The sequence below is a fragment of the Gossypium hirsutum genome, chromosome D11, assembly GCF_007990345.1.
Source record: "Gossypium hirsutum isolate 1008001.06 chromosome D11, Gossypium_hirsutum_v2.1, whole genome shotgun sequence".
Taxonomy (NCBI): Eukaryota; Viridiplantae; Streptophyta; class Magnoliopsida; order Malvales; family Malvaceae; genus Gossypium; species Gossypium hirsutum.
The window spans coordinates 19,548,833-19,572,649 of NC_053447.1; the positions used below are offsets into that span (position 1 = coordinate 19,548,833).

Below are 23,817 nucleotides of genomic sequence, written 5' to 3' on the forward strand. Positions count from 1 at the left end.
TCATTTGATATTTAAGCAAAATAATAATAATAAACATTATATGTAAAAATTTCCACCATATAGTCATATGCCATAATCGGATATCAACTCGGTTAGAAAATTACTCAAATCTCATTATTTTTTAAAATAACAAATATTATTATGAGGGTGTTGTTATCTTTCAAAAAATATTAAAAAAAATTCACATGATCAGATTTGACACTCAAAACCCCATGATCTTCAATCTGACATTTCAATAAATTATATTTTTACATAAATTTTTTTATAAATATATTTTTTATATAACTCTTTTAACCTAATTGTGCCATACTCTAGTATTAAATAATTTCTAATGATTTTTTTTAAAAAATTCTACCTAAATAACATATTTTATACATTCAAGATTGATGCTTACCCCTTGTAATAATTTATTACTAAAAAAATTAGGTATTTTACTTAACATAACTACCACCAACCCGTGAGTATCCATTTGGGCATTTGTAGCGGGTAAGCTAATTTCTCAACTAATATCTTTCCACCTGCCTCTTCCTTTTTTTTTTCCTTTCCATTGTTTAATTAGTTTTCCACCATATTTCTCTAATTGGGCTTTATTCGAACAGCATTGCAAGGCCAACCCCCATATTTTCTGGGTATTAGGAGCTCTGTTTCTAGTTGTGGTGGATCGCAATCGGGAGTTGACTTAGGTTCAAATGCATGGACCACTTTGTTTTTCACGACTATTATATTCTACTTCTTTACTTGTTTTATTTTAATCGTCTCTTCCCATCGTTCAGCTTGTCTTTGGATTTTATTTCTGACTCAAAATATAGTTTATTGATTTCATCTCCTATTGCTGAATTGCAGCAGTGAAGGAAAATATCGTAGCTCATCTTTGACTTAATATGGCTTTTGATCACAAAGGTAACGTTCATCTCATATTTGCCGTGTATTTTCTTTTTATACATTTGTTTATGTTTCTTTTCTCTCTCTTTTTGTAGGAAGAGTTGTTGTGATTATGGGCGTTAGTGGCGCTGGCAAATCGTAAGCCCCTTTTTCTCCCTTTGTTTTTGCTTTGTAATTTCTCATTCATAATTGAAAGCTGAACCTAGTAATTATTAAAAGCTTTTTCAATTTTTTTCCCTCAATATATGTGGAAAAGGAAAAGATATCCATTGATTTAGTCATAATTTTGTAGTCCATTTATCTTCAAATATCATCAAAACTATCATCATGCCATAAGTTTGCTGTCCTTCACGAAATGAATGTTTCTGATCATAATACTATGGTAACTTTATACTCTTAGTCCAATTTTACAATTTTTTTTCAGGAATTATACCTTTCTACTAACTTTAAGCCGTCTTTTTCTTCTGTATAGTTGTGTTTAAAATTGATTTTTTTTTCTAAGGCCGAAGTGGAATTAGTTTTGGGGATCCATTTGAAATTTGTTTCTGCGGTAACATAGAAAGAGGATGTATGGAATTAGTACATTAAAGGGGAGGAAGCCAGACTCTTGTTAATTATTCATGGGTACGTGCAATCATCCAAATAACAACAACATAGTCATTGCTGAGCACGACCCTTCAAGATACCCTTTTGATATTGCCTGATAGGCATCTCTCGGTAATAATAGTTAACCATTATGAGGTGAACAATTGTCTATTTCCATCTTTGATAAAAGCTTATGAGAATGTTTCGTGCATCTTAAGATACAGATCTAGAATGGCATAAATGTCACCCATAATTCTATCACCATATTATTATTAGTAACTATGGGGTTTTTGAGATTTTAGCAATCATGGTCTTTAAGTTACTTTTCATAGGTATTGAAGTGATCATGTGGATTTTTACTTTTGGTAAAAATTCTCAATATTTTTATAGGGTCTAACATGTTATTGATGGAGAATGACGTGAACATTTGACATAGTAAAGAAGTTTTGCTTTGAGTCATTAGTCTTTCAAATAGAACTTTTCTAGACGTTGTATGATTATTTTGTGATGTGGCTCTTCTTTGCACTTGATTCTCCCATGGCGTTTTCTATAATGCTTGTAATTCATATGTAGTATATATACATTGATGTTATTTTTGATGGCATGATTAGGGTCTTTCGCACCTATGTCCGAGTAGCATAGATATAGTATAAAGGTAACAATAAGATCACCGTACTCATGCTCTTCTACTTTTCTGTATAACCAGCACAATAGGTGACATGTTGGCCAAAGTTTTGAACTGTAGCTTTCTTGATGCTGATGATTTCCACCCACTATCAAATAAAGGTAAGCAATAGAGATATAGACATGGCTATTCAGCATGAATTCGCAGTTTTTCTCTCTTTATATATATTATTTAAAATTTGTTTGTCTTTAACATTTGCTATTCATTTAAAAACACAGAAAAGATGAGCCAAGGTATTCCCCTCTCAGATGAGGATCGTATTCCATGGCTAGAAACGCTACGGGGTGTTCTAAAAGATAAGTTAGACAACGGAAAAACTGTGATACTTGGGTGTTCTTCACTGCAGAAACATTACAGAGAAATTCTAAGATCCGCTGATGCTGATTACATGCATGGGAGCTATGCTAGTACGGTGCAGTTTGTTCTTTTGGATGCCAAGGCCGATGTTCTTGCCGCTCGGCTCGAGAAACGAGCTGCAGAAGGGAAGCATTTCATGCCGGCCACACTTCTGCAATCACAACTAGAGTCGCTTCACATAGATGAAGGTGAGGGGATATTTAAAGTTGATGCCACCTTAAGCCCTTTAATCATTGTAAGCAAAATACAAACATTTTTGTTCTCTGATTTTGAACAAGCCACTGGGAATAGGGATTGTTAAAGCAATTTATGATTTCTCGAATTGCAATCGCTTCAGTGTTTTATCAAATGTAATGTATTTGAGTAGTAATAATCCATTGTATTTATGTTCAAGGAAGACCATCTTAACGTTGAGGAAGATCAAACCCTATAGAGGTGAAAGGTTCCCTCTCCATTCACAATACTTGTAAAAACATTGAATCTCAACTATTAGTAAGCTCACAATTTTCTCGATAGTTACTGTTGGTCACTAGCCTCTTAACTTAAGTTGCTAACAGGCGTCATATATGGGGATAGGTAAGTTTACAATTTGGGTATAATTTACCCTACAATGAATAATGACTTGAATGATAGTTTTCCAATAATTCAGTTACCAATTTGCAATCTTTTAAAATTGAGTGACCAAAATGTAAAATAGCTAATAGTTGAGTGATCCTGGGTGTACTTTACCCGATTGTAATATAGATCGATGAAACCGATATAAGTTAAAATTTATTTTATTCAAACTCGATTCTTCAAACTACCAGACCAGACGGATAATCCGCCATTGGAGGTTTTTTCTTTGGACTCCGAAAATCAAATTCAAGCGACCAACAATCCTAATTCTATTATATTCTCCTTCGTCAATCTTCAACTTGAAGTAAATAATAGCAAATCCGCCATGGCGGACCAAACGAACGGCGTCACCCTAAATGAAAACCAGCGCATCCGTAAGGAAGAAACGCTCTATGATGTTCTCCACCGTTCGGTTTCGATGATCTTACCCGATGCATCGTCGACGGAATCAGCCCCGTTACTGCAGCGGATCAAGATATCCGTTTCCGAGAATGGGCCTCGTCTCGGCGAAGCCTCTAGAAACACTGGCCAAACCCTCCTGCGGTGGACTCGTCGAGGCAGCCCCCTCCGTGCTCTCCTCGTCATTTCTGTAATGTTATCGCCCTGCTTTAAATTTGATAAAACTATTATTAGCCCATTCTTAATTTCTGTTTTTGGGTTTTAATCACTTTGATTCTCTTTCTCTGACCAACAAATCTTGTGCAGCTTGGGTCTGTTGCTTTTCTTGCATTGACAGGGTTGCTTACCTTTATGCTTATATTTCTGGTAGCGACCGTCAATGCCATTATTGTCTCTCTTCTCATCTCTTTGGCAGCTGCGGGAGGCTTCTTGTTCTTTTCCCTTGCATGTGTAACAGCTATTTATATTGGGGCCATGTCAATTGCTGCACTCGTTTTTTCTATTGCGACGATTTCAGCAATTTTTGCTGCTATGATAGCTGCAGGTATTATATCTCTCCAACCATGTCTTTGCTTACTTTTGTTTCATTCGATTTTGTTCTTTCTGTTTATGACATCCAACGTTTTTGCTATGCTATTGCTTGCCTTACAAAACCACAACATGATGAATCCTTTTTGTTTATGCCTTCATTTAGGGTTGTCTTAGATTGTAAGCCAAATTAAGTTGCTAGAATTTGCTTGATATTATATATGTTAGGCCAAATTAAGCATCTTTGTGGTGCTGCAATACCCCAAAGACAGAAAATTGATAAAAATGTTAAGATGTATTAAAACTGGAAAGCAAAAGTTATCAGGGCCCATAAATTGCTCTTCACTTTTTTTCTTAACTATGTACACCCTAATTTTTTTTGTTCATGGCTAATTCTTCTCACATAAATAGTATTTAGGCTTTTCTTATTTTGCAACTTGAACGTTCTGGACTGGGGGATTTGAACTGATACATATTTTCAACATGAATCAGGTTGGGTTGGATTCTTTTGGGTCATATGGTTGGGTACTAGGAAAAGTGTGGGATTTGCCAAGCAATCATTGAGCAAGACTGGATCAGTTATTTCAGCTTACTCTTTTGCACAGCATGCCCGTATTGACTAACTGGAACACTACACGACTGGAAGTAAGTGGACAGAGTTTCAGATTCAAATGCTTGTCTTTAAGAAATCCTAGATGCTTCAACATATGTATAATTTTTATCTTGTGCTTATGTTTTTGGCCGTTTTGGTGCTTGTATATGCGGGTGAGATGGTGTTGCCTGTTCATAGATGAGACTGAGAATTATGAAGATGTTTGGATCCGAGGCAACTTTTGTCATTATCTCAATATTCAATTTTGTTACTCTATATTAACGACTTAGATTTTAATATTGTTGGGTCTATAAGACACCCATACCATAGGTTACGAGGAAGATCTGCTATCACTATCCTGAGCAAATTTGATCTTTCTCATCGTCCACTAGTTTTATTATGCTTCCTCAATTTGTGCATTACCCATTCAACATGTCTGCAGAGATTTGCCAGGTAAGCTTAATTCTAAATCAAGGTCTGCAGAGATTTCCTTAAACTTTTGTATATAATTTCATTTAACAAAATATGTAACAAGCAAAAATGGAAATGGGATAATTTTAGTCGGTGTACTGAGAAGATTACAAGTTTCTGAGAAAAAGTAACAAGCAAAGATGATTTGCTTTTTCACAAGATATTGCAATAGCAATTCAATACCTGTCCCAAGCGCACATATGCGCTTTCACTGCTGCTTTGAGGCAGAGCACAATGTCCCAATCTTCTCCCTATGTGATTTGAAAATGGCTACCGACAGTTATCATGAAATCTTTCCACAAACTATGCCATTGCTTCCAATTATTAAGCAAACGTAATTAGAATTACCTATTGTAAACAAACTTTAAAAATTCCTCTACTCGCACTTAATAGAGCGATAGATGTGACGAACAAAGAATAGAGATGCACGGAAGCCAATGGCCCCAAGCATGAGGAAGAAGCCATAGCAAATGCAAGCCATGTATCCAAAGAAGAATGAGGTTTGCATGAAGCCTGACATGTCTGATTGCGCACTGTAGTAATAAAAACAGTAGGCATACATGAACAACCCGGTTGACCCACCACAGAGGAAGGACCTAACATACCAAAGAAGAGAATGTTAGTTAAGACCAACTGATTAATGAAAAAAGTGGCACCCTGAGATGCTATATGAATGTTGAATATCAGTGAATCATCAAAATAATTCATATTAATAACACTAGAAATTATCCAACAAACAAGCAACCAAAGAGTACTTGAGCTCGTCAAAACAAGAAGGGAATTTAAAAATATTCTTCAAACATGGCTTTGTACCCACTTGTAAATGCATGGGTTTCTTTATATATGCAAATCAGGAGCCAAGAACAACATACCTCCACCACCATCCATGGTCTTCAGCAGCAAGTTGAAAATAAGTCAAAGCCACGGTAATAAAAGCAGTGATGATTAAGAGAATGATAAAGACAATAAACAGGATGACGTATGTGGTGTAGATTCTATGTCCCCACACACTGGCAAATAAGTAGTAAATTTCAATATAGATGGCACTGAATGGCAATAATCCCGCCATTGCAATCTGAGGAAGAGTTTTCCGATACCAAGGTAACGGCGGGATATCTCTACGACATTTTGTGGTCCGACATGGGGCTTGAAACTCTGCCTTGCTATCCTTTCCAGCAATACCTCCTAATACTAAAAAAGGAGAAGAGACCAGAGCCCATATGAGAAAAATCACCACAATGGTTCCAAATGGCAATGCTGCAGTGACTTTATAAGCAACTGCGACAGTGTTAAGAAAGCAAAATGTGACAAAAAGTGGTCCACAAAGCAAGCTTCCTGTCAGTAATAAGTTTCCCACCTGCCATGAAAAAGTGTAGAAGTAGACATTATAATTGACCAAAAAAAAGATATTCACATTTTAGTCACCATTCTAAAATGAGGGTAACATGCTTTGGTTCTAAGTTCCTACTTTCTATCATTGAGATTCAGCAGGCAGGAGTGGATGGTATTAAGATAAAGGCAAGAGTTACCCCACCCAAAGTATTCCAATGAACATTACAAAAGCTTTTTTATCCATTTTGGGGGAGTGAGCAGCATTTCGAAACATGCTAAAATAGTAAGATGAACATTCAATTTGGAAGAAAGTCTATTTTATGAGGTAAATGTCAGTGTATGTAGATATAGGTTTTTTAGGCTTATTATGCATTGATTACATTTGCTTATTCCCAATTGTTTCAGTTTTGGAGTTATATTTGGTAAATTTGTGAGTTCAGATTTTAACTAATAAATATCTACATTTCGGCATTGGACAATGGATATGAGAAATTTTCACATACCCAACACTACTAAACAGTTACTAGATTGAAAATGGAACAGAGACTAGTATTACATACCCAATTTGTTCCTTCTAGCTGACAATAGAAAGAAGCTGCAGCGTAGCCAGCAATTCCAGATGTAAGGGCATAAATGACTACCAAAGCAGTCAACAAAGCTCCTCGATTATATGGATAAAAGACCCCAACTACAGCAAGGATAAAAATGAAAATTGTGCTGGAAGATGATGCAAATAAGCCAGTCACTAGATTGCTTATAAACAAGAAGCCAAAAATAACTGTAAATCAAAGGTCAATACACTCACATAGTAAAGAGCTGGGTGCCACAACCAAGAGCTGCAGCAAACAGAGACTTATGTTTCGGATACCTGAAGACATCACCATGAATGCTCTTCCACCCAGTCTCCTCCTCCTGATCCGCTGATTCCTCATCATGTGCATACCTTTTAACCGAAATATAAAACCGTGTAATTTGAATTAAATGTGGATTTTCATGCATCAAAACAGAGAAATTTTATTCTTACTTAATGAAATCATTCTTAAGGATTCGCATGAGAATGGTGGCGAGGAAAGCGGTCAATAACAAAAGGGTGACACATGAATTAAGGGTTGAGAACCACTGGATTTGCCGCAAGGAAGAAGACGACTTGTACTTATCCAGCCGTTTCTCAAAAGGGACGTCTATTTCCTTCCATTTAACGGTGTACATGAAATCCACATCAACAGGCTCATCTCCGGTGACATCGACAACCGCGCGTGTATCCATTCTGACATTAATCTCGATAACACGGTCCTTATTGTAAAATATCTGGAATACGGGATGCTTATAGAGATAATATTTGCAATCGCTTGGATCGGCCTTGCCTACGTTATAAACTTTGCCAAAGAAGCCCCAAAACGGAAGGTCGTCGAAGTACATTTGGAAGTAATAGTCTTTAGAGATGGCGGTTCTGAACCTGGCAACTTCTTCCTTTGAAAGCTTCCTTTTGCAAGCAATCTCAGCATCTTTCTCACTCAAAAAGTCAATTCTGTAAGGGCCACTCACTAGCCGATCCCCATTCAATACTTCGCCCAAAGCTTCCTTCTTCTCCTTCAGGGGGACTGCACAGCATAATCTCAATTCATCTTAAACTCCCTTAAAAAAAAGAACAAAAACGACCAAACAAACAGAAACGAACCTGAGGAACAGAATGGAAAATCGAAGTAACGGTATGTCTCGCTGTTAATGAAAGAGAAAATAGGTTAAAGGAAATAAAAAATTGTAAAATCAGGAAATTGAGAAAATGGAAAGAAGGGATACCTGGGATTGCCGAAGGGACCGACTTTATTAGCATAAAGAGGGACTTCATCTCCAGCTTTGTAACGATGATCAGAGGCACTGGATCTCACATGCGCTACGCAGAATAGGCTCGCAAGGGCCACTGCAACCAAACACGCCCTTATTCTCTCCATTCCCTCACTGCAAAAACGATTCGAATAGAGGAAGGGAAACCAGTTGTATTCTAATTTCTAAAAGGAAGACCAAGTCGTAACATAAAGACGAGTGAGTTTACTTTATACGATAATGACTGAACAACCAGTTTCCCAGGAGGTGGGGAAATAGTGTTGGTGGTATATTATAAATATATAAGATTGGTGGGAGAAGAAGGGGATTAAAAAACAATCCGTTTACTTGACTTTGACAGTGTAAGAGACGAAGAAGCATCTCAATCATCAAATGTAGGGGAAGATTTCAGGCCAAGTTTATTGCCAAGATTCGTCTCCTGTGAGATTGGAACATTCATGCTTTAAAACTAGTTCAGTCCATCAAATCACATTGCAGTTTGTCAATTCGACGATGGGCTCCATCCAAGCGTCGGCTTGCTGGAAAAATAATGCTAGTCCGTACGGTTGTATATATCCTTTTCCTATAATGCATCGAATTAAATTATATTTTGTTTTCTCCATTAAAAAATACATAAATTAATATATGAACATTAGATAAAAAATTATACATTTTTATTAAAAATTTTATCTATTTGTATGGTTAAAATTGGCATGGTTAATTGATTAACCAAATATTGATACGTGGTGTGTCTCGTATACCTCGTGCTGATATATATGAACCAATTTTTAATAGTACAAATAAATATTTATAACACACTAAAAATGACTAATTTAGCAGTATATGTCATTTTTTTCAAAAAATATGAAAATATGTTATTTTTATTGAGAAAATAAAAGAGTATTCAACTGAGCGCGCTTTCCCCAACAGTCAATTCTAACAATAAAAAAATTTAAATGTCCAACCGTCCAAAAATTTTCCCTATAAATACCACCCAATTTTACTTTTTTTTTGACTCACATCCTATTCTCTCAAGTATTTCTATTCTCTCAACTCTCTCAATTTTCTCAAGCTCTTGTTCTAAACTTTTTGATATTCTCGTTTAAATCAATTTTCTAATGACTCTGCATTTTATTCATTCGAATTAAATTTTCACGAATGACAACCTCTCTAATTTGTTTTGATGAGAAGTACATTTCAACTGCTCAAGTAATAAGTAAGATAAAATTTTAATTTTCGTTATTTTTAATTAAGTTAAATTAATTTTAAAATATTTTAAAATATATTTTTTATCATTATAAATAAGTGGATGATCGTGTTTTGGAGGAAATCATGCATAATTTGGCAATGCCTCCGATGTAACAACCCGATAATTAAGGGTGACGGTAAGTGTAGCTTCGGGACTCTGTTTTCGTAAACCGGACCCATAAATATTTACGAAGTTATATTAGAGGTGAATTAAATTTTAGATAAGTAATTTTCATGAAATTAGGAGTTATTAAAGTACGGGGACTAAATCGTGAAAGAGTTAAAAGTTAAATTATAGATTGAAATAAATAAATGGGACTAAGGTTGCAATTATATTATCATTTAAATGGGTGATGGCCGGTCATGGTTTAATGATATGTGCATGCGCGTATATATATATGTTATATTTATAAGTTAACTAAAATAATAATAATAGATAGTTGTATTAAACAACCCAAAAACTCATTTTTAGAAGATCGTCTAATTGGGTGTGCTTCTATCATTTTTCTTCTGCTGCAGGTTAAAAGTACCTGCCGACTGTATTGTTTAGTCGATTATAAGCTCGTTTTGAATATATTCGTCAAACATGCTAGGCTTGCGGCGCGTTTTCGATCGCAAGAAATTTCTTCTTCACAATTTTACCTTTCACATGTGTAACAACCCATTTTGCAGTGGTGTCGGAAATAGAAGTTTCGGGGCCATCAAATCCAATGAGTAAGTTCGTAAATATTATATTTAATATTATGAGTAAAATATGGATTTTAAAAGGGTTTTGATATGATAATATATAAATTCAAGTAGTTTGACCCTAAGCTCAAGTGGTTTTAGAAAATGAGGTATCAGGACCTCGTTTCTATAAACCAAATTAAAGTTTCATTAAGAAAATTTAAAGTTTCGATAGTTAATTAAGAGAAAATGACCAAATTGAAAAAATTACAAAACATGTTAATTAATACATTTAGGTGATTAGATGGTTTAATTAATAAAGGAGGAAGGGCTTAAGTAATAATTAAGCTATAAATAATGAGTGGGACGGCATAATGGTTGAAAATGAATTAAATAATATAAATTCAATGAAAATTTTGTAATTAAATGGAAATTAAAACAAATTAAAGTAAAATTAAAACACTTTAAGGGTTTGTTTGATTGGCAGTAAAATGTTTTCCGTAAAATGATTTCTGGAAAATGTTTTACTTTTCTGTAAAATGACTTACTGGAAAATATTTTTCTGGTGTTTGATTGAATCTGTGTAAAATATTTTCTGCTGTTTGACAGATTTCCTGAAAATATTTTCCGGAAAAGTTGTTTTTTACATATATTAATATATATTAATAAATTTTTATATTTTAAATTGTTTTTACATATATTGCAATGATTTATTTATAATAATACTCAATAATAAGCTACAATATTGATCGTTATAAATTGAAAAAATATTATCCACAATGAGTACTAGTAAGAATATTGAATAATTATAAATTGCTTCGAAACCATAATGAGTACTAGAAATAATATTATACAAATACATAATTAGTAGTACACCACATAGTAACAATATTGTCCAAGTGCATAATATTACACCACATAAAAGTATCAATATCTTCAACCCTGAGAAAATTTTTGAAGCCAAATTTTTCTATGCTTCTTACTTTTAACTAAAAACATTTTGGCCTCTGATTCATGACTCCCTAGATAATCACACACAGAACACAAGAATTCATCATCAAATCCTTCTTCCTGCATCGACATCACTTGTTCGTAAAGCTGTGCTGTCTTGTCGGCAGTAAATTGTTTCAAAGCATTAGCAATTTTGCCAAGTTGCTCACGCACAAATTTAATTTGTTCATTAACGAGACTTTCTTGACCACTTTTTCTTTTACGTTTGGATGTGCCAGATGAAGATACATTTGTTCTTACCTCTTCAGCCTCTTCATTGTCGCAGTCTACAGGCATTGAATCTTCATTACCATCATCCAAATCTATGTCAGCAAATGTTCTGGCAAAACTCCCTGTTGCCATATCTTTGCCAACAACCACAGCCATTTCATCATAATGATCAATGCTTTTATTCAAAAATGGTTCATACTTCTTGTGTGCCTGTTGGATATTATACACAATTAGAATAACAAGTAAAAAACAATTGAAATATACTTAACATATATATACATATATTACCATCACTGTTGCATCGTATGTCGCTCTATCACATGTGATCATTTTCATGTTATCATCCCATCCAAAACCACTTTCACCTCGAATTTTGTATATAATCTACCACTGGTTTTTTACTGTCCTCAAATGATTTTCCACGTGCTTCGTATCGCATTAGACTTGGAATCTTTCAGAAATGGCATTGGCAACTCGATTAATAGAAACTGATTTGAAAGTATTAGAAGGCTTATTTCCTTTTCGAGCCTCCTTTGCTAGAATTTCAAAGAAAACATGTTCCATCGGTTTTGTCCACCTGAATTGCTTTGAGGTCCCTTCTTTGTTGCCCTTACCCATTCTACATTAAATAATTGTCATTGTCAATAATTTCAATATCCAACAAGCTTAAAATATAATAATCAATTCAATATCCAACAATGTTAAAACATAATCAATATCTAACAAATTCAAGACATACATCAAAATCCAACAATCTAAAATTTCAATATCATTATCCAACCAACATTTACAAAAAAAAAAACATCAGTCTAAAACATACATAACATAGAAACAATAACCCTAAGCTCTAAATCTACCTAATATTTCTAGCCATATAATCAGTCCACATAGTTTGTGCAATCTCATCTCTCTTAGCAAACCATTCTCTTGCTTCTTCTCTTTCTTCTCGCTCCGTGAGAGTTTGTATTATCGAATCAAACTCAGACTCCTCGTATAATCCTTGATTAATTAAATCACTAGGATCAACTCCCATTATATGATTATGAATGATACAACAAGCCAAAACTATATCTACTTGAGTTTGAAAATTCCAAAATGGTTCAGCATCTAATACACGAAACCGTTTCTTCAAAATCCCAAAAACACGTTCAACAGTGATCCGTAATGATGAATGTCGAAGATTAAAGAGTTCCTTTGCATTTTCAGGCCCTTCAGCAGCAAACTCTTTTAAATGATATCGGACACCACGATATGGGGTAATACATCCAATTCGGATGCCATATCCAGCATCAGCAAGATAATATTTACCTACAATTTTACAATACGTAATTAATACTGATAAACTATGAGCTTACTGGAACTATTTGTGATAAATATTACCTTCTGGAATTCTTAATCCTCTTGGGCGTGAAAGTGCATCACTTAAAATACGAGAATCATGTGCACTACCTTCCCAACCAGCTAGAACATAGGCAAATTTCAAATCAAATGTAATGGCAACCAATACATTTTGTGTCGTCCCCCCTTTACGGCTACGAAATCTTCCTTGCATACCAAGTGGAACGGATGCACGAATATGAGTTCCATCTAATGCTCCAATACAATCTTTAAAATAAGGATAAAACCTTGGATTGTTTCTAATTTCACTAGGAGTTGACTCATCAGGTAATCTAATAACTAGTCTATACAATTTCAAAATAGCTCTCAATACAACCCTAAAGTAATGGTGAACTGTCTGAATTGATCTATAATATCTAGATCCAACCACTCGAAACCTTACATTATGACCAATTATATGTAAAAATATAACTACTTGCTCCCTAATATCGACAGATTTAGACGATTGTAACAAATTATTCGTACTAAGAATATCACATAAATTAAAAAGACGATCGGTCTCATCCTTATTATATCAATGCAATGCTGGTCACCACTATATAAAATACTATTAATATAGTTTTCTCTTTCATAATCTCAATTCACACGAGGGCGAGAAGCAATTTCCTTCCAAGTTTCTAATTTTTTAATCCAAAGAGCCCCAAAAGCTAAAACTGAAACCACGACTCCGGCAATTGCCATTTGATGTTGATTACGATCCATCTACACAAAATAATGCCACACAAATATGTTTTAACTACTACAAAAGATGCAAGATTTTCATAAGATCACATAAAGTTACAATGACTAAAAAAGTGCATACATACATATCAAGCTAATTATAATTGCCCAATAATAATTTTTTGAAATTAGCACTTAAAATATATTGATCATAGTTAATACAATACTTCAATTGGTGCAAGAGTTTGTTATATATTATTAGGTTATCTTTCATGTAAAAATATAAAATATTTTTATTATTTAAGTTATCATGACTAAAATATATTGATCATAGTTAATAATATGTTTTTATAAAGTTACCATGATGTAAAATATATTGATCATGTATTTATAAAGAGTTTTAAATTATAATATGTTTCATGTATTTAAAGAGTTTTAAATATATTACCCACATGATTAGAAAAAAGCGCATGAAGATGAAAGTTACAACTCTTTTGACTGTCAGCAACCCTTATGGAATGGAAAAGAAAATTAAATATATAGGATGTTGAGCAGGAAAAAAAGAAGACCAAATTGTCACCAATCATGAATTACCCACATAATAGAATCAAACATAAACAGTTAAAACCAGTTCTGAACATCAAGACAAACAGTTCTGGTTTTTGGAGGCAAAAGGAGGTGGGATGGGGGTTGAGCAAACACCTTGGGCAAATATGGGGACAAGTTACACTTTAAAACATCTTGGTTTAAGTGTTTTAGTCGTCCGGTGTCCTTAAACTTGGGCAATGTATTCAATGTTTCTTTTATGAGGCACTCATTCAAGCAAAGGCTAAATTTGCAGCCATCAAATCAGTAACTACTGCCTAAGAGACCATCAAAAATCAAATCCCAATAGCAGATAACATTTAGTTTAGATAATGGAATAGTAAATGAGTGCCTCATAAATAGCACAAAGAATCTATCAAAATATATTCATTTCTTGCAGTTGAGAAAAAACTAGAAACAAAATCAACACCACCTTTAGTAAAGAAAACCAGATTGATAAGAATCCAATAATATCAGTAACCATCTTTATAAAAAAAAAGCACTTTAAGTTTACATCATTAAGCATTTCAAGTAATTCAAAGAATTCCAACATTTTAAAAGCCAATGAACATTTTACATTTACTCCTATTAACTAATAAAACAAGACAATAAATTGCAACAATCTGATAATCATGACCATCCAACTAAAGCACCTTTAAAAGCTACAAATGCAGAACAAGCTTCAACATTTTTTAAGCTTCCAAGTTGATTGAATAGCCAGAAATTTAAGAACAAATCAAGGTTCTTTAGTTAATCAATTCAGCGTGATTGTATTGTAAAAACAAAATAGATATCTACAATGTATATTCAAATTTGGACTTCATTTAAAAAAATAAAAAAATGAGGCTTTTATTGAGCTTGACCATGATAAGGCCATGTAAATGCAAATACAAGTGTTGGAAAAAAGGTGAGTAAATGAACTGGCTGGAGCCAGCATGCACATGGACCCCCTCTTATTCATCACCCCACCCTCCCAAGGTCAATCCATTCCCACCTCTTTTCTAACTTGCTTATTTTTGTCACCTCCTTATTTATTTCTACTTCTATCTCCTTCAATATTTTCAACATGGCAGTTGCTGACTTTTGACCATCTATAATGTATGATAAAATAAGACTGATATTCTTCTAGTTAAAAAAATGTATTCTTTTTTGTAAGAATGTAAATGAGACATTGATCTCAGCCAAAATATTCATACTTTTCTCCTTCCTTAAAGCAGCTTAAAAGATTTGTAAAACATAAACTATTGGTGGCCTAACACCTCCATCACCTTCAAACATCATTGCCTCTTTTTATCTTTTACTTCTCTCACTTACAACTTTGGTTATACAAAAAAGGTTATGGATTTTTTAGATCCAACTGCGGGGTGTCGGCGGTAGGAAGAGGCAATAGTAGCCATAGTTTTGTAGTTTATACTTTAGATGAGGTTTAGTGTTTTCTTTAACAATCATCACTAAATTTATATGATTGAAGAAGAAGGAAAGAAAACTGCCAAAGAATCTAAATTCCAAATGTCGGTTCTAAATCGACCAATTTGGAGGTCAAGAGAACTTACAGATGAAATTTAGCAAACATTGTAGAAGCTATATAGCATACGCATGCATGATGGGGTGCTAAAGTATCCAAATTACCCATTTTCCAGTTAACCCAGAAACTGATTTGCAGAAAACATTTGCAGAAAACTACCCATTTGCAGAAACCCTTAACAATCAAAACTGAAATTACAAAATAACTAAAATAAGAACTCAATCAAAGAAACAAAAAAAAAATAGATCAAGAAAGTAGAGGAGGAAAAACATAGAGGAGGAAAAACAGCAGAGAAAAGGAGGAAAGGCACACCCAAGAAAAAATCACGATTAACAAAAATAATACACAGAGAAAAGGAGAACAGAACCTGTTGATAACCCAAGAAGAAGAAGCACACCGATGAGGAGGAGAGGCTGACGTTGATGGACGGAGAGGAAATGAGGAAGAAATGAGAGGTTGAAGCTGTGTTTTCCGGAAAATGTCTTACGGAAAAAAATCTGTAAGACATTTTACGCAAAGAAGGGCTCGATTTTCCCGTGTTTTGAAGTTGCTTTTTCGAAAAATCAATTCCTTTGGTCAATCAAACACCGTAAAAGAGGGAAAATGCTTTTCGGAAAATGAAATACGCCAATCAAACAAACCCTAATTTCATTTCTTCTTCTTCACTCTACTGAACACCATAGCTATGGAGGAGTTTTCGGTTTTGGCTTTATTCCTTTATATGTGAGTATAATCGATCCTATTTCTTGTAATTTTTATATTTTTAAGATCGTTGTAACTAGGTCTAGTTAGCCCGTACCTTCGATTTTGAAACTGTTAAAGATTTTGAATGTTGCCATTGATGAATCTTGTGATTTTTAATGTTAAATGATGAATTTGAGATATTAATTGTTATTTAAAAGTATTTTATTAAGTGATTTTTGATGAATTTTTTGATTAGAGACCAAATTGTTGAAATAGTAAAAAATATAATGATTTAATGTGAAATTGTTGCATAAATGAGATGTTTTGAATATTATGAACATTTGGCTAGCTTGGGTTTGTATTAAAAATGGTTAATTTGCATGTTTTGGGTTCAGAGACTAAACTGAATAAAAGTAAAATTTTAGGGGCAATTTTTTAAAAATGTCAAAAATGACCAAATTGAATGAAATGAATTGTTTTATTGCCTAAATTAATATATTGAATGAAATTATTAATTTAGATCAAGAACGGGTGAAAAATCGAGGAAAATAGAAAATTACCAAAATACCCCTGAACTTTGGTATTTCTGCAATTTAGCCAAGTAAGTTCGTATGAACTGTATTCTGTATAATTTTGATTAAATTGAATGTTAATATGTGATTATATTGTGATTAAATCAATATATATGTTAGTATGCAATTTATTGTGTTATGAAACGACGTAAATCCAAAAACGTATGACGATTATCGAGTTCCATTTGAACCTTAAGAATTCTTGGTATACAAATGACATGTCATTAGGTTTACCGATTCTCAGCTCGAGAGAGCTTACCAGTATTCAACTCGCATGAGCTAACCGATATTCAGCTCGTATGAGCATACATGTACAAAAATTGACAGATTACAGTTTAGTACACTCGTGTGTGCTACCCGAGTATCCAACGATATTCTAAATGGCTCAACGAGCAATGTTCTGTTACGAGACGATATGAGTTCGATACGAACTAATACAGGTATATACATGAAATACATGGAAATGCTGGTACATGATATATTGATATATTGAAATGGATAATATATGTATATGAAGAAACAGTAAGAGAATGATATGTATCATGACATGTACATATATGAATATATTTGATATGTTGATACATGAAAATTATATAAGTTGAGACGAGTAATAAACTCAAGTGTGGCATGTTGAGAAAATAAGGTTAACAATGTTGAATTTCTATGAAATATGTTCAAGTATGCTAACATGTGTTGTTGTTTGATGCTTAGGCAAGTGCCAAGTTGTTGGTTGAATGATAATATGTTTAATTATAAGTTGCATTGAAATGGTAAGTGCTCAAATGAAAATATGCTTGTGCTCATAAAAGAGTGGTAAGGTTTAAATTATGTAATTTCTTATGAAATGGCGTATCATGTGATTAATTCGAAAAGGACTAAGTTTAAATGCACTAGCTTGTGGCTATGGTTGAATGATATGCTTATGACTTGTGTGTTATGCATATGGAACGGATGTGGAAAGTAATGAAATACAAATGAAAATAAAGAAATTTGGAAGAGTTTAAAGTTGTTTAAATTCCTACTATGATAGGGATAATAAGTATAAGTGATGCTGTGGATTTAATCATTTCGTGAGTTGTTGAATTTGGTTTCTTGAATCGTGTGGTATCAGCATATGATTATTCTTGATATGTATAAATTTCATATTAGAAATGTATTGATATAATTAAATTTTATACGAGCTTACTAAGCATTCATTGCTTACGTAGTTGTTTTTATTTACTTTTCAAATTATCGGAAGCTCGATCGAGTTGGAAGCTTGTCAGAGTTATATCACACTATCCATCGGTTCTATCGGTACTTTCGGATGTTTTGATTTTGGTTATATTGGCATGTATAGGTATTCTGGTTAATGTTAGCCTATATGTATTTTGTTGAGATTAGCCACTTATTTGACTTGTGTTTTGGCACATTTTGGTTTGTGCATATTTGCCTTATATGGTTGATGTGTGGTTTGGTTTATGGTTGTATGGTGAAAGGTAAAATGTTAGCTAAATGTGCATTTTATACATGTGTTTTGGGATGTGATGAATTGATCATGAATCAGTACCTTGATATGTAAGGTATATATTTAAATATGTTAGTATTTGAAATACATTTTGGCACCAAATTGTATGTTTTGGTAGGTAAGTGACTTGGTTTGAAATAATGCAAATTAGCTTGGTAAACCTTGGGTACAAATATCCATATAAGTTAGTTATACATATGAATATATTGAATACATGAATACGCATGTTATAAGCTGTCATCTGAGGTACCTATAGGCATATTGGTTGTATGTGAAGATATTATATGTTTAAAGCTTTATTTTGGCTTGTTTTGGATGCCTAATTATGGCTTGTTGATATGCATAATGTTGATTGTAGGTTGACACCAAATTGGGTGAGAAATATGGCTTTTAAAATGGTCTATTTTCGTCCACACCGGCAGAGACACAGACATGTGTCTCAGCCATGTGTGACACATGACCATGTGTCTCAACCGTGTATGACACATGGCCATGTGTCCCTTATATCTTTTAAAGAGTGCAAGTCAGTATATTCACACGGCCTGGCACACGAGCGTGTGGCTTGGCCATGTGGCTCAAGTCAGTGAGTTACACGGGCACGGACACGGGCTAGGATACGACCGTGTGTCCCTAATTTGAATGTCCACACGGCCTGAGACACGGGCGTGTCTCTTGACCATGTAAGTCACACAGCCGTGTGACCCCTGCAGTGTTGAAAATTTTAAATGTTTTCGAAAAATTTTTTGAGTTTCCAATTTAGTCCCAATTTGTTTCAAATACATAATTTGGGGCCTCGAGGGCTCGTATAAGGGACAATATGTATGATTTTGATTTGTTTTTGACATGAATGCTATATGATATGAAATGTTTGCATTTTCTGTCTGTTTGATTTGTAAACTCTGGTAATGCTCCGTACCCCTATTTCGACAATGGACTCGGGTTAGGGGTGTTACACCATGCGCCTATAAAAGGAGTCTCCCACTCAATGTTTCATCACCCCTCAAACAACTTTTCCCCAAGCCTCTTCATTCCTCCACTATAAAACATTTCTCAGTTTTAAAAATTTGGGTCGCTAAAAATATTTGGTTCATGTTTGAGGTTTTCTTGAGTTTTCGGTGATGCGATATTGCTCTAAGTCATACACATTTCATATATCATACCGAGATGGGACCATTAACTCTGATGCCTATCATTGGAAAGTCGGGTTCTGGGGTGATTTTGCTTTATACGGTCATGGATAGAAGTCTACGTGGAGGTCTCACTCAACGGTTGTTATGCAGTCATGGATCGAGATATAACGGGGGATCTAGTTGACAGTTGTTACGCGGCCATGAGCATAAAATTTTTGGATACTCGAAAATTTTACCTTATAAATAACATACAGAAGTTTAAGGGCATAATCATAAGGAAAAATTATGGGGCTTCCCACTATAATCGACGTAATTTTTTTCTCAGTTTCCTTCTAGTACCTTTAACCTTCTTTCTTATCCGAAGGTCGATATTGTCGTGGACGTAAGAGGACTCTCAGGCAGAGAGTCACTGTTTCGGTGGAGTAAAGGTGATGCTCATTTCAGGCCAACGACGATTTTCATTATTAAATAACCCATTAATAACTACAATCGTTGTCGCGTCGACCCAAGTTTGACCTTTACTTCCGTTGAAACATCCGCTTTCCTCTTGAAAGTCCTTGTGTCCACCTCGATGTCAGCATTTGGATAAGAATAAAAGGTTAAAGATACCGACTACTTGGAAATAGAGAAAAACATTACATTGATTACACTGGAAATCCCTCTATTTTTACTTATGGCTATGACATCAATCTCATGTATGGTATATATAAGGTATCATTTATGGGGTATCCAAAAATCTTGAACTCGTGTTTGCATAACGACTGTCAACTTGCCCCCGATTTTACTTGAACCCGTGACCATATCACGACCGTCGACTGAGGCCTCCACCTAGACTTTGACCCTTGATCATATCAAGCACTATCACCCTAAAATCTTGATTTCCCCAAGATAAGTTTCTGAGGTGATGGTCTTATCCCAACATGACATATGAAATGTATATGTCATGAGGCGCGTTATCATATCCTCAACTCCTCAAAACTACTTATGAAATTTCACAATTCCAATAAAAACCCTAAAACTCTTAGAAAACCCTAAACCTAAAAATATAAAAAAACTCTAACCTGGGAGAGAGAAACAAAAAGTGCATCTAGTTAAACGTGCTTTTCGTTTCTCTCTCTAAAAATGACCTATTTCCCTAAATTTTAAAAATAACGGCCTAAAACCCTTATTTAAAAATAAAAATGGCATATACATCTAAATTATCGATTAAAAATATGTAAAATGTATATTTATAAAAAGTTTACATAAAAACCAAATAAGTCATTAGTTGAAATTTCTGAGATCATGATCTCTTAAGTTTAAATCTCATCATAGTAACATTTTATAAAAAATATTTTATATAAAAATGCCCTCATATAGTATTTGTTACTTTATAAAAATAGTTTGTTTTTAGTCATTTTCCAACTGAATTGGTGTCCAATTGGCTATTAATATCAACTCAGTCAATAGTAAAATAATAATATAAATAACATCGTGAATGATACATGTACTTTGATGTAATATTTATTTTGATATTTTTATTTATAAAATATCTATTTTGGTATTAAAGTAACTAGAAAATACCAGATAGGTCATTTCTATCACATTATTTATGGTCTCATCAAATGATAAAATGATATATAAAAATATTTTTCCACGTTCAAATAATACAAATGTCACATATGTATAATGCAATTGTAAGAACATTTTTACAATAATACATTCCTAGCTTGCAGATCTATGACTTATCTTGAACTTTAGAGGATATTGCTTACGTTTGCTACTTTATTAGGAAGATTGATTATAATTGATTTAGTATGTTAGCAAGTTGAATCGATATATATATTCTTGAAACTTGTATAGGTTTTGTACTGAGAGAGTAACATTTAATCCATTCGTTAGGAATTCATTATCGTGAGTGAATTCTTGTAAGTAAACAAGTTTTTCAAACTAAGTTTTTCAAGGTAAGGTGAAAAACTTAGAGGAGGGAGATCTAGATCTTAGGTGCAAAAGTGAGGTTGTTATACCAGGGTATGATAAGATTTAAATCATTGATTGTACAATGTTAAAACATAGTGGATTATCTCTCTAAAGAAGGCCTTGCAGACATAAGGAAGCCGAGCTGCAAAAAAGTTGCATTATCTTCATTGTTGTTCTTATGTTGTGCCATTTGCAGTTGTCACTGCTCTTAGCACTACTCCCTTTTTCTTGCAATTATTAACTTTGTTATAATCATACAAGTGAAGTTGTAAACACTTTTGATGAGCTTGCTTATGCAAGTAGAGAAGGAATGGTTGCTACATAAGGATTGACTGTTAGAATCCGAGAGTACTTGCTATTTACAAGATGTAATGCATAACCCTTTAATGTGTTTTCTTATAAAAATCAAAATTGACTTTGTGGTATGAAAGTATTACTTAATGTTTTACTTTCATTTCAAAAGTTCAAGCCTTAGGCCACTTTTGATTATGTATCACTTAAATATCTAGAGAAAAATTTTGTGTTTTATTTGAAAATAAGTGGATTTGTTGTATATGATAAATATTATACAAATAATTTTATATTATTTATACTATTATTTATGCACTTTATTGAGTTAATGTCACCTTTAGTCAAGTCATTAACTCAGTTGTAAAATTACAAAAACATCTATTTTTAAATTATAATTTATATTATTATGATTATATTTGTCTTTCATACTTTTATATCATCTCTAAATGAAACAAATAAAATTTATAAATCCAATGATGGAACACATGTTCCATAATTTTAAAATACAAGTTAATATTGATAGGGGATGAGTAGTGGTATAGGTATGACTACGATTGGGGTGTTATCCGAGATAATAATAGTGTTTGGGTTATGGGTTTTAGCATGGATATTGGAATATGCTCGACTATGCAAGTTGAACTTTGATGGGAATACGAAAGGTGAGTCTAGAGTTGGATAGCTTATTTCCATGATTAAAGAGCAAGAAGTTAGCCATGGCGCTAGTGGTTTGGTGCGAGCTATAAAGAGATTTTTATAGTTGAATTGGTAGGTTGAAGTTGTGCATGTTTATTAAAGTCGCTAATGCACCAGCAGCAATAGAATTTTCACAGGCAATTGGTGTTCATAGATTTGTCCAGTTATATAATTGAAGATGATTTTATTTGTATTGGTACACAAAATGGTTATTGTTTAATCTATTTGATTCTTTTTATCTATATGAAATTTTATAAGTTAATTACCATTTTACCTATATGAAATTTAAAACAACAACATGTTAATATAAAATATATGTTGTTTCACATGGTTCCCTCCATCGTTGGCATTGAGAAATATAAAAAAGGAAATAGATAGTTTAAATATGTCACATATGAGAAGACATGGTGTCTATTAGATCATCTTTCTATTATTTATAGACTTAATTTGAAATTGGTATAATCCAATTATGAAGAGAAAATACCATTATAAAAATTTCTTATTTCTCTGAATTTATTTTGATTTAAATCAATTTGTTGAAAATGACTATTCTTAAAATAGTTTAATGTATTGCATTTTAATTTTCTAAATCCAATTGTTTTATACAAAAAATGATTTATGAAAAATATATTATTTGTTGAAAAATTAATAAAAGAATATTTGTATTTAAATAATTTTACGTAAATATTTTTTATTATTTAGCAAAAGTTTGTAATTATTTGTTCAAAATTATTTCTAATGAAGCAAGCAGAACGTGAATTATATTTGTTAGTAGGACATGCAATAGAAGCATTGCTTTGGCAACCAATGTTTATTTTATATATACTTAATAATAATTAATGCCTAATTGAGTTAGGTATATAAGATTGGATAATGACACATTAAAGGTAGAATGGACAAATAAAATTAAACAATATTTAAAAATATTTGTATTTGTTTATGTTTAAAAAACTACTTGTATTTGTATTATTAAACACTCATATTTTATATTATAATTTTTTTATTACTAAATATTTATAAAATATAATCTATAAGTTCATTACTAAATATTAATATAAATTGTTTTTAATAAAATATTTTACTTAAATTTTAAAATAATTATTTTTCAATTTTATACATTAAAATAAGCTTCAAAGCATCTTCCTTGTGCTCAAAGATGGCACACATTCATCAGGTTCATCTTTCTAATATATTTGAATTTAAGATTTAATTCTTATACTTTAATTTTTAATATAATTCAGTCTTTATATTTTTATAATGCTATTAATTAGTTTAATATTTTTGTAACGTAATTAATTAGTTTAAATAGTTAATATTGTACTAGCTCAATTTTACCCAGGCCTTGAACTCAAAACGCAAAATAATAAACAAAATTAAAACAAAATCCATGGCCCAAATAAAAACACAA

At 32.9% G+C, this 23,817-nt stretch overlaps 5 protein-coding genes across 10 annotated transcripts; 2 read left to right on the plus strand and 3 right to left on the minus strand.

The window, feature by feature from the left end:
• Positions 1–502: 502 nt before the first annotated feature.
• Positions 503–3,024, plus strand: LOC107912881 (gluconokinase). Of its 5 annotated transcripts, XM_041106402.1 has the most exons (6): positions 539–683; positions 844–900; positions 978–1,020; positions 1,385–1,623; positions 2,174–2,253; positions 2,371–3,024. In XM_041106402.1, the coding sequence occupies exons 4-6, from the start codon at positions 1,619–1,621 to the stop codon at positions 2,808–2,810; spliced, it is 525 nt and encodes a 174-aa protein (XP_040962336.1). In that variant the 5' UTR covers positions 539–683; positions 844–900; positions 978–1,020; positions 1,385–1,618; the 3' UTR covers positions 2,811–3,024. The 5 variants fall into 5 exon arrangements, with proteins under 5 accessions (XP_016696730.1, XP_040962336.1, XP_040962335.1 ...); XM_016841241.2 differs by lacking the exon at positions 1,385–1,623 and having other exon boundaries at positions 503–683; XM_041106401.1 differs by lacking the exon at positions 539–683 and having other exon boundaries at positions 702–900.
• Positions 3,025–3,294: 270 nt separating this feature from the next.
• LOC107912880 (uncharacterized) lies at positions 3,295–4,893 on the plus strand. The gene is made up of 3 exons (NM_001398576.1): positions 3,295–3,713; positions 3,830–4,067; positions 4,544–4,893. Exons 1-3 carry the CDS (start codon positions 3,450–3,452, stop codon positions 4,672–4,674), a joined length of 633 nt encoding a protein of 210 aa, NP_001385505.1. The 5' UTR covers positions 3,295–3,449; the 3' UTR covers positions 4,675–4,893.
• Positions 4,894–5,171: 278 nt separating this feature from the next.
• On the minus strand, positions 5,172–8,713 carry LOC107912879 (transmembrane 9 superfamily member 4). Of its 2 annotated transcripts, XM_016841238.2 has the most exons (8): positions 8,247–8,713; positions 8,125–8,165; positions 7,471–8,047; positions 7,252–7,389; positions 7,007–7,163; positions 5,987–6,471; positions 5,463–5,710; positions 5,172–5,365 (listed from the first exon to the last, which is right to left on the minus strand). In XM_016841238.2, exons 1-7 carry the CDS (start codon positions 8,396–8,398, stop codon positions 5,491–5,493), a joined length of 1,770 nt encoding a protein of 589 aa, XP_016696727.2. In that variant the 5' UTR covers positions 8,399–8,713; the 3' UTR covers positions 5,172–5,365; positions 5,463–5,490. The 2 variants fall into 2 exon arrangements, with proteins under 2 accessions (XP_016696727.2, XP_016696726.2); XM_016841237.2 differs by having other exon boundaries at positions 5,172–5,710.
• A 2,358-nt stretch (positions 8,714–11,071) lies between these two features.
• Positions 11,072–11,807, minus strand: LOC121223812 (uncharacterized). Its single transcript, XM_041106404.1, has 2 exons — positions 11,694–11,807; positions 11,072–11,615 (listed from the first exon to the last, which is right to left on the minus strand). Exons 1-2 carry the CDS (start codon positions 11,739–11,741, stop codon positions 11,121–11,123), a joined length of 543 nt encoding a protein of 180 aa, XP_040962338.1. The 5' UTR covers positions 11,742–11,807; the 3' UTR covers positions 11,072–11,120.
• Positions 11,808–12,219: 412 nt separating this feature from the next.
• LOC121223811 (uncharacterized) lies at positions 12,220–13,108 on the minus strand. The gene is made up of 2 exons (XM_041106403.1): positions 12,786–13,108; positions 12,220–12,713 (listed from the first exon to the last, which is right to left on the minus strand). The coding sequence occupies exons 1-2, from the start codon at positions 12,955–12,957 to the stop codon at positions 12,259–12,261; spliced, it is 627 nt and encodes a 208-aa protein (XP_040962337.1). The 5' UTR covers positions 12,958–13,108; the 3' UTR covers positions 12,220–12,258.
• Between the last annotated feature and the right edge of the window lie 10,709 nt (positions 13,109–23,817).

Excerpts from the sequence above, each read along its gene's own strand:
- LOC107912881 (XM_016841241.2), top strand. Across the intron at positions 1,021-2,173 it reads GTTAGTGGCGCTGGCAAATC|CACAATAGGTGACATGTTGG; the intron begins GTAAGCCCCTTT and ends CTGTATAACCAG. Across the intron at positions 2,254-2,370 it reads CCACCCACTATCAAATAAAG|AAAAGATGAGCCAAGGTATT; the intron begins GTAAGCAATAGA and ends TTAAAAACACAG.
- LOC107912880 (NM_001398576.1), top strand. The coding sequence starts at position 3,450 with ATGGCGGACCAAACGAACGGCGTCACCCTAAATGAAAACCAGCGCATC. Across the intron at positions 3,714-3,829 it reads GTGCTCTCCTCGTCATTTCT|CTTGGGTCTGTTGCTTTTCT; the intron begins GTAATGTTATCG and ends AATCTTGTGCAG. Across the intron at positions 4,068-4,543 it reads TGCTGCTATGATAGCTGCAG|GTTGGGTTGGATTCTTTTGG; the intron begins GTATTATATCTC and ends AACATGAATCAG.
- LOC107912879 (XM_016841238.2), bottom strand. The coding sequence starts at position 8,398 with ATGGAGAGAATAAGGGCGTGTTTGGTTGCAGTGGCCCTTGCGAGCCTA. Across the intron at positions 8,166-8,246 it reads GGTCCCTTCGGCAATCCCAG|CGAGACATACCGTTACTTCG; the intron begins GTATCCCTTCTT and ends TTTCATTAACAG. Across the intron at positions 5,711-5,986 it reads GACCATGGATGGTGGTGGAG|GTCCTTCCTCTGTGGTGGGT; the intron begins GTATGTTGTTCT and ends TTGGTATGTTAG.
- LOC121223812 (XM_041106404.1), bottom strand. The coding sequence starts at position 11,741 with ATGAAAATGATCACATGTGATAGAGCGACATACGATGCAACAGTGATG. Across the intron at positions 11,616-11,693 it reads CATACGATGCAACAGTGATG|GCACACAAGAAGTATGAACC; the intron begins GTAATATATGTA and ends AATATCCAACAG.
- LOC121223811 (XM_041106403.1), bottom strand. The coding sequence starts at position 12,957 with ATGCAAGGAAGATTTCGTAGCCGTAAAGGGGGGACGACACAAAATGTA. Across the intron at positions 12,714-12,785 it reads AGGATTAAGAATTCCAGAAG|GTAAATATTATCTTGCTGAT; the intron begins GTAATATTTATC and ends GTAAAATTGTAG.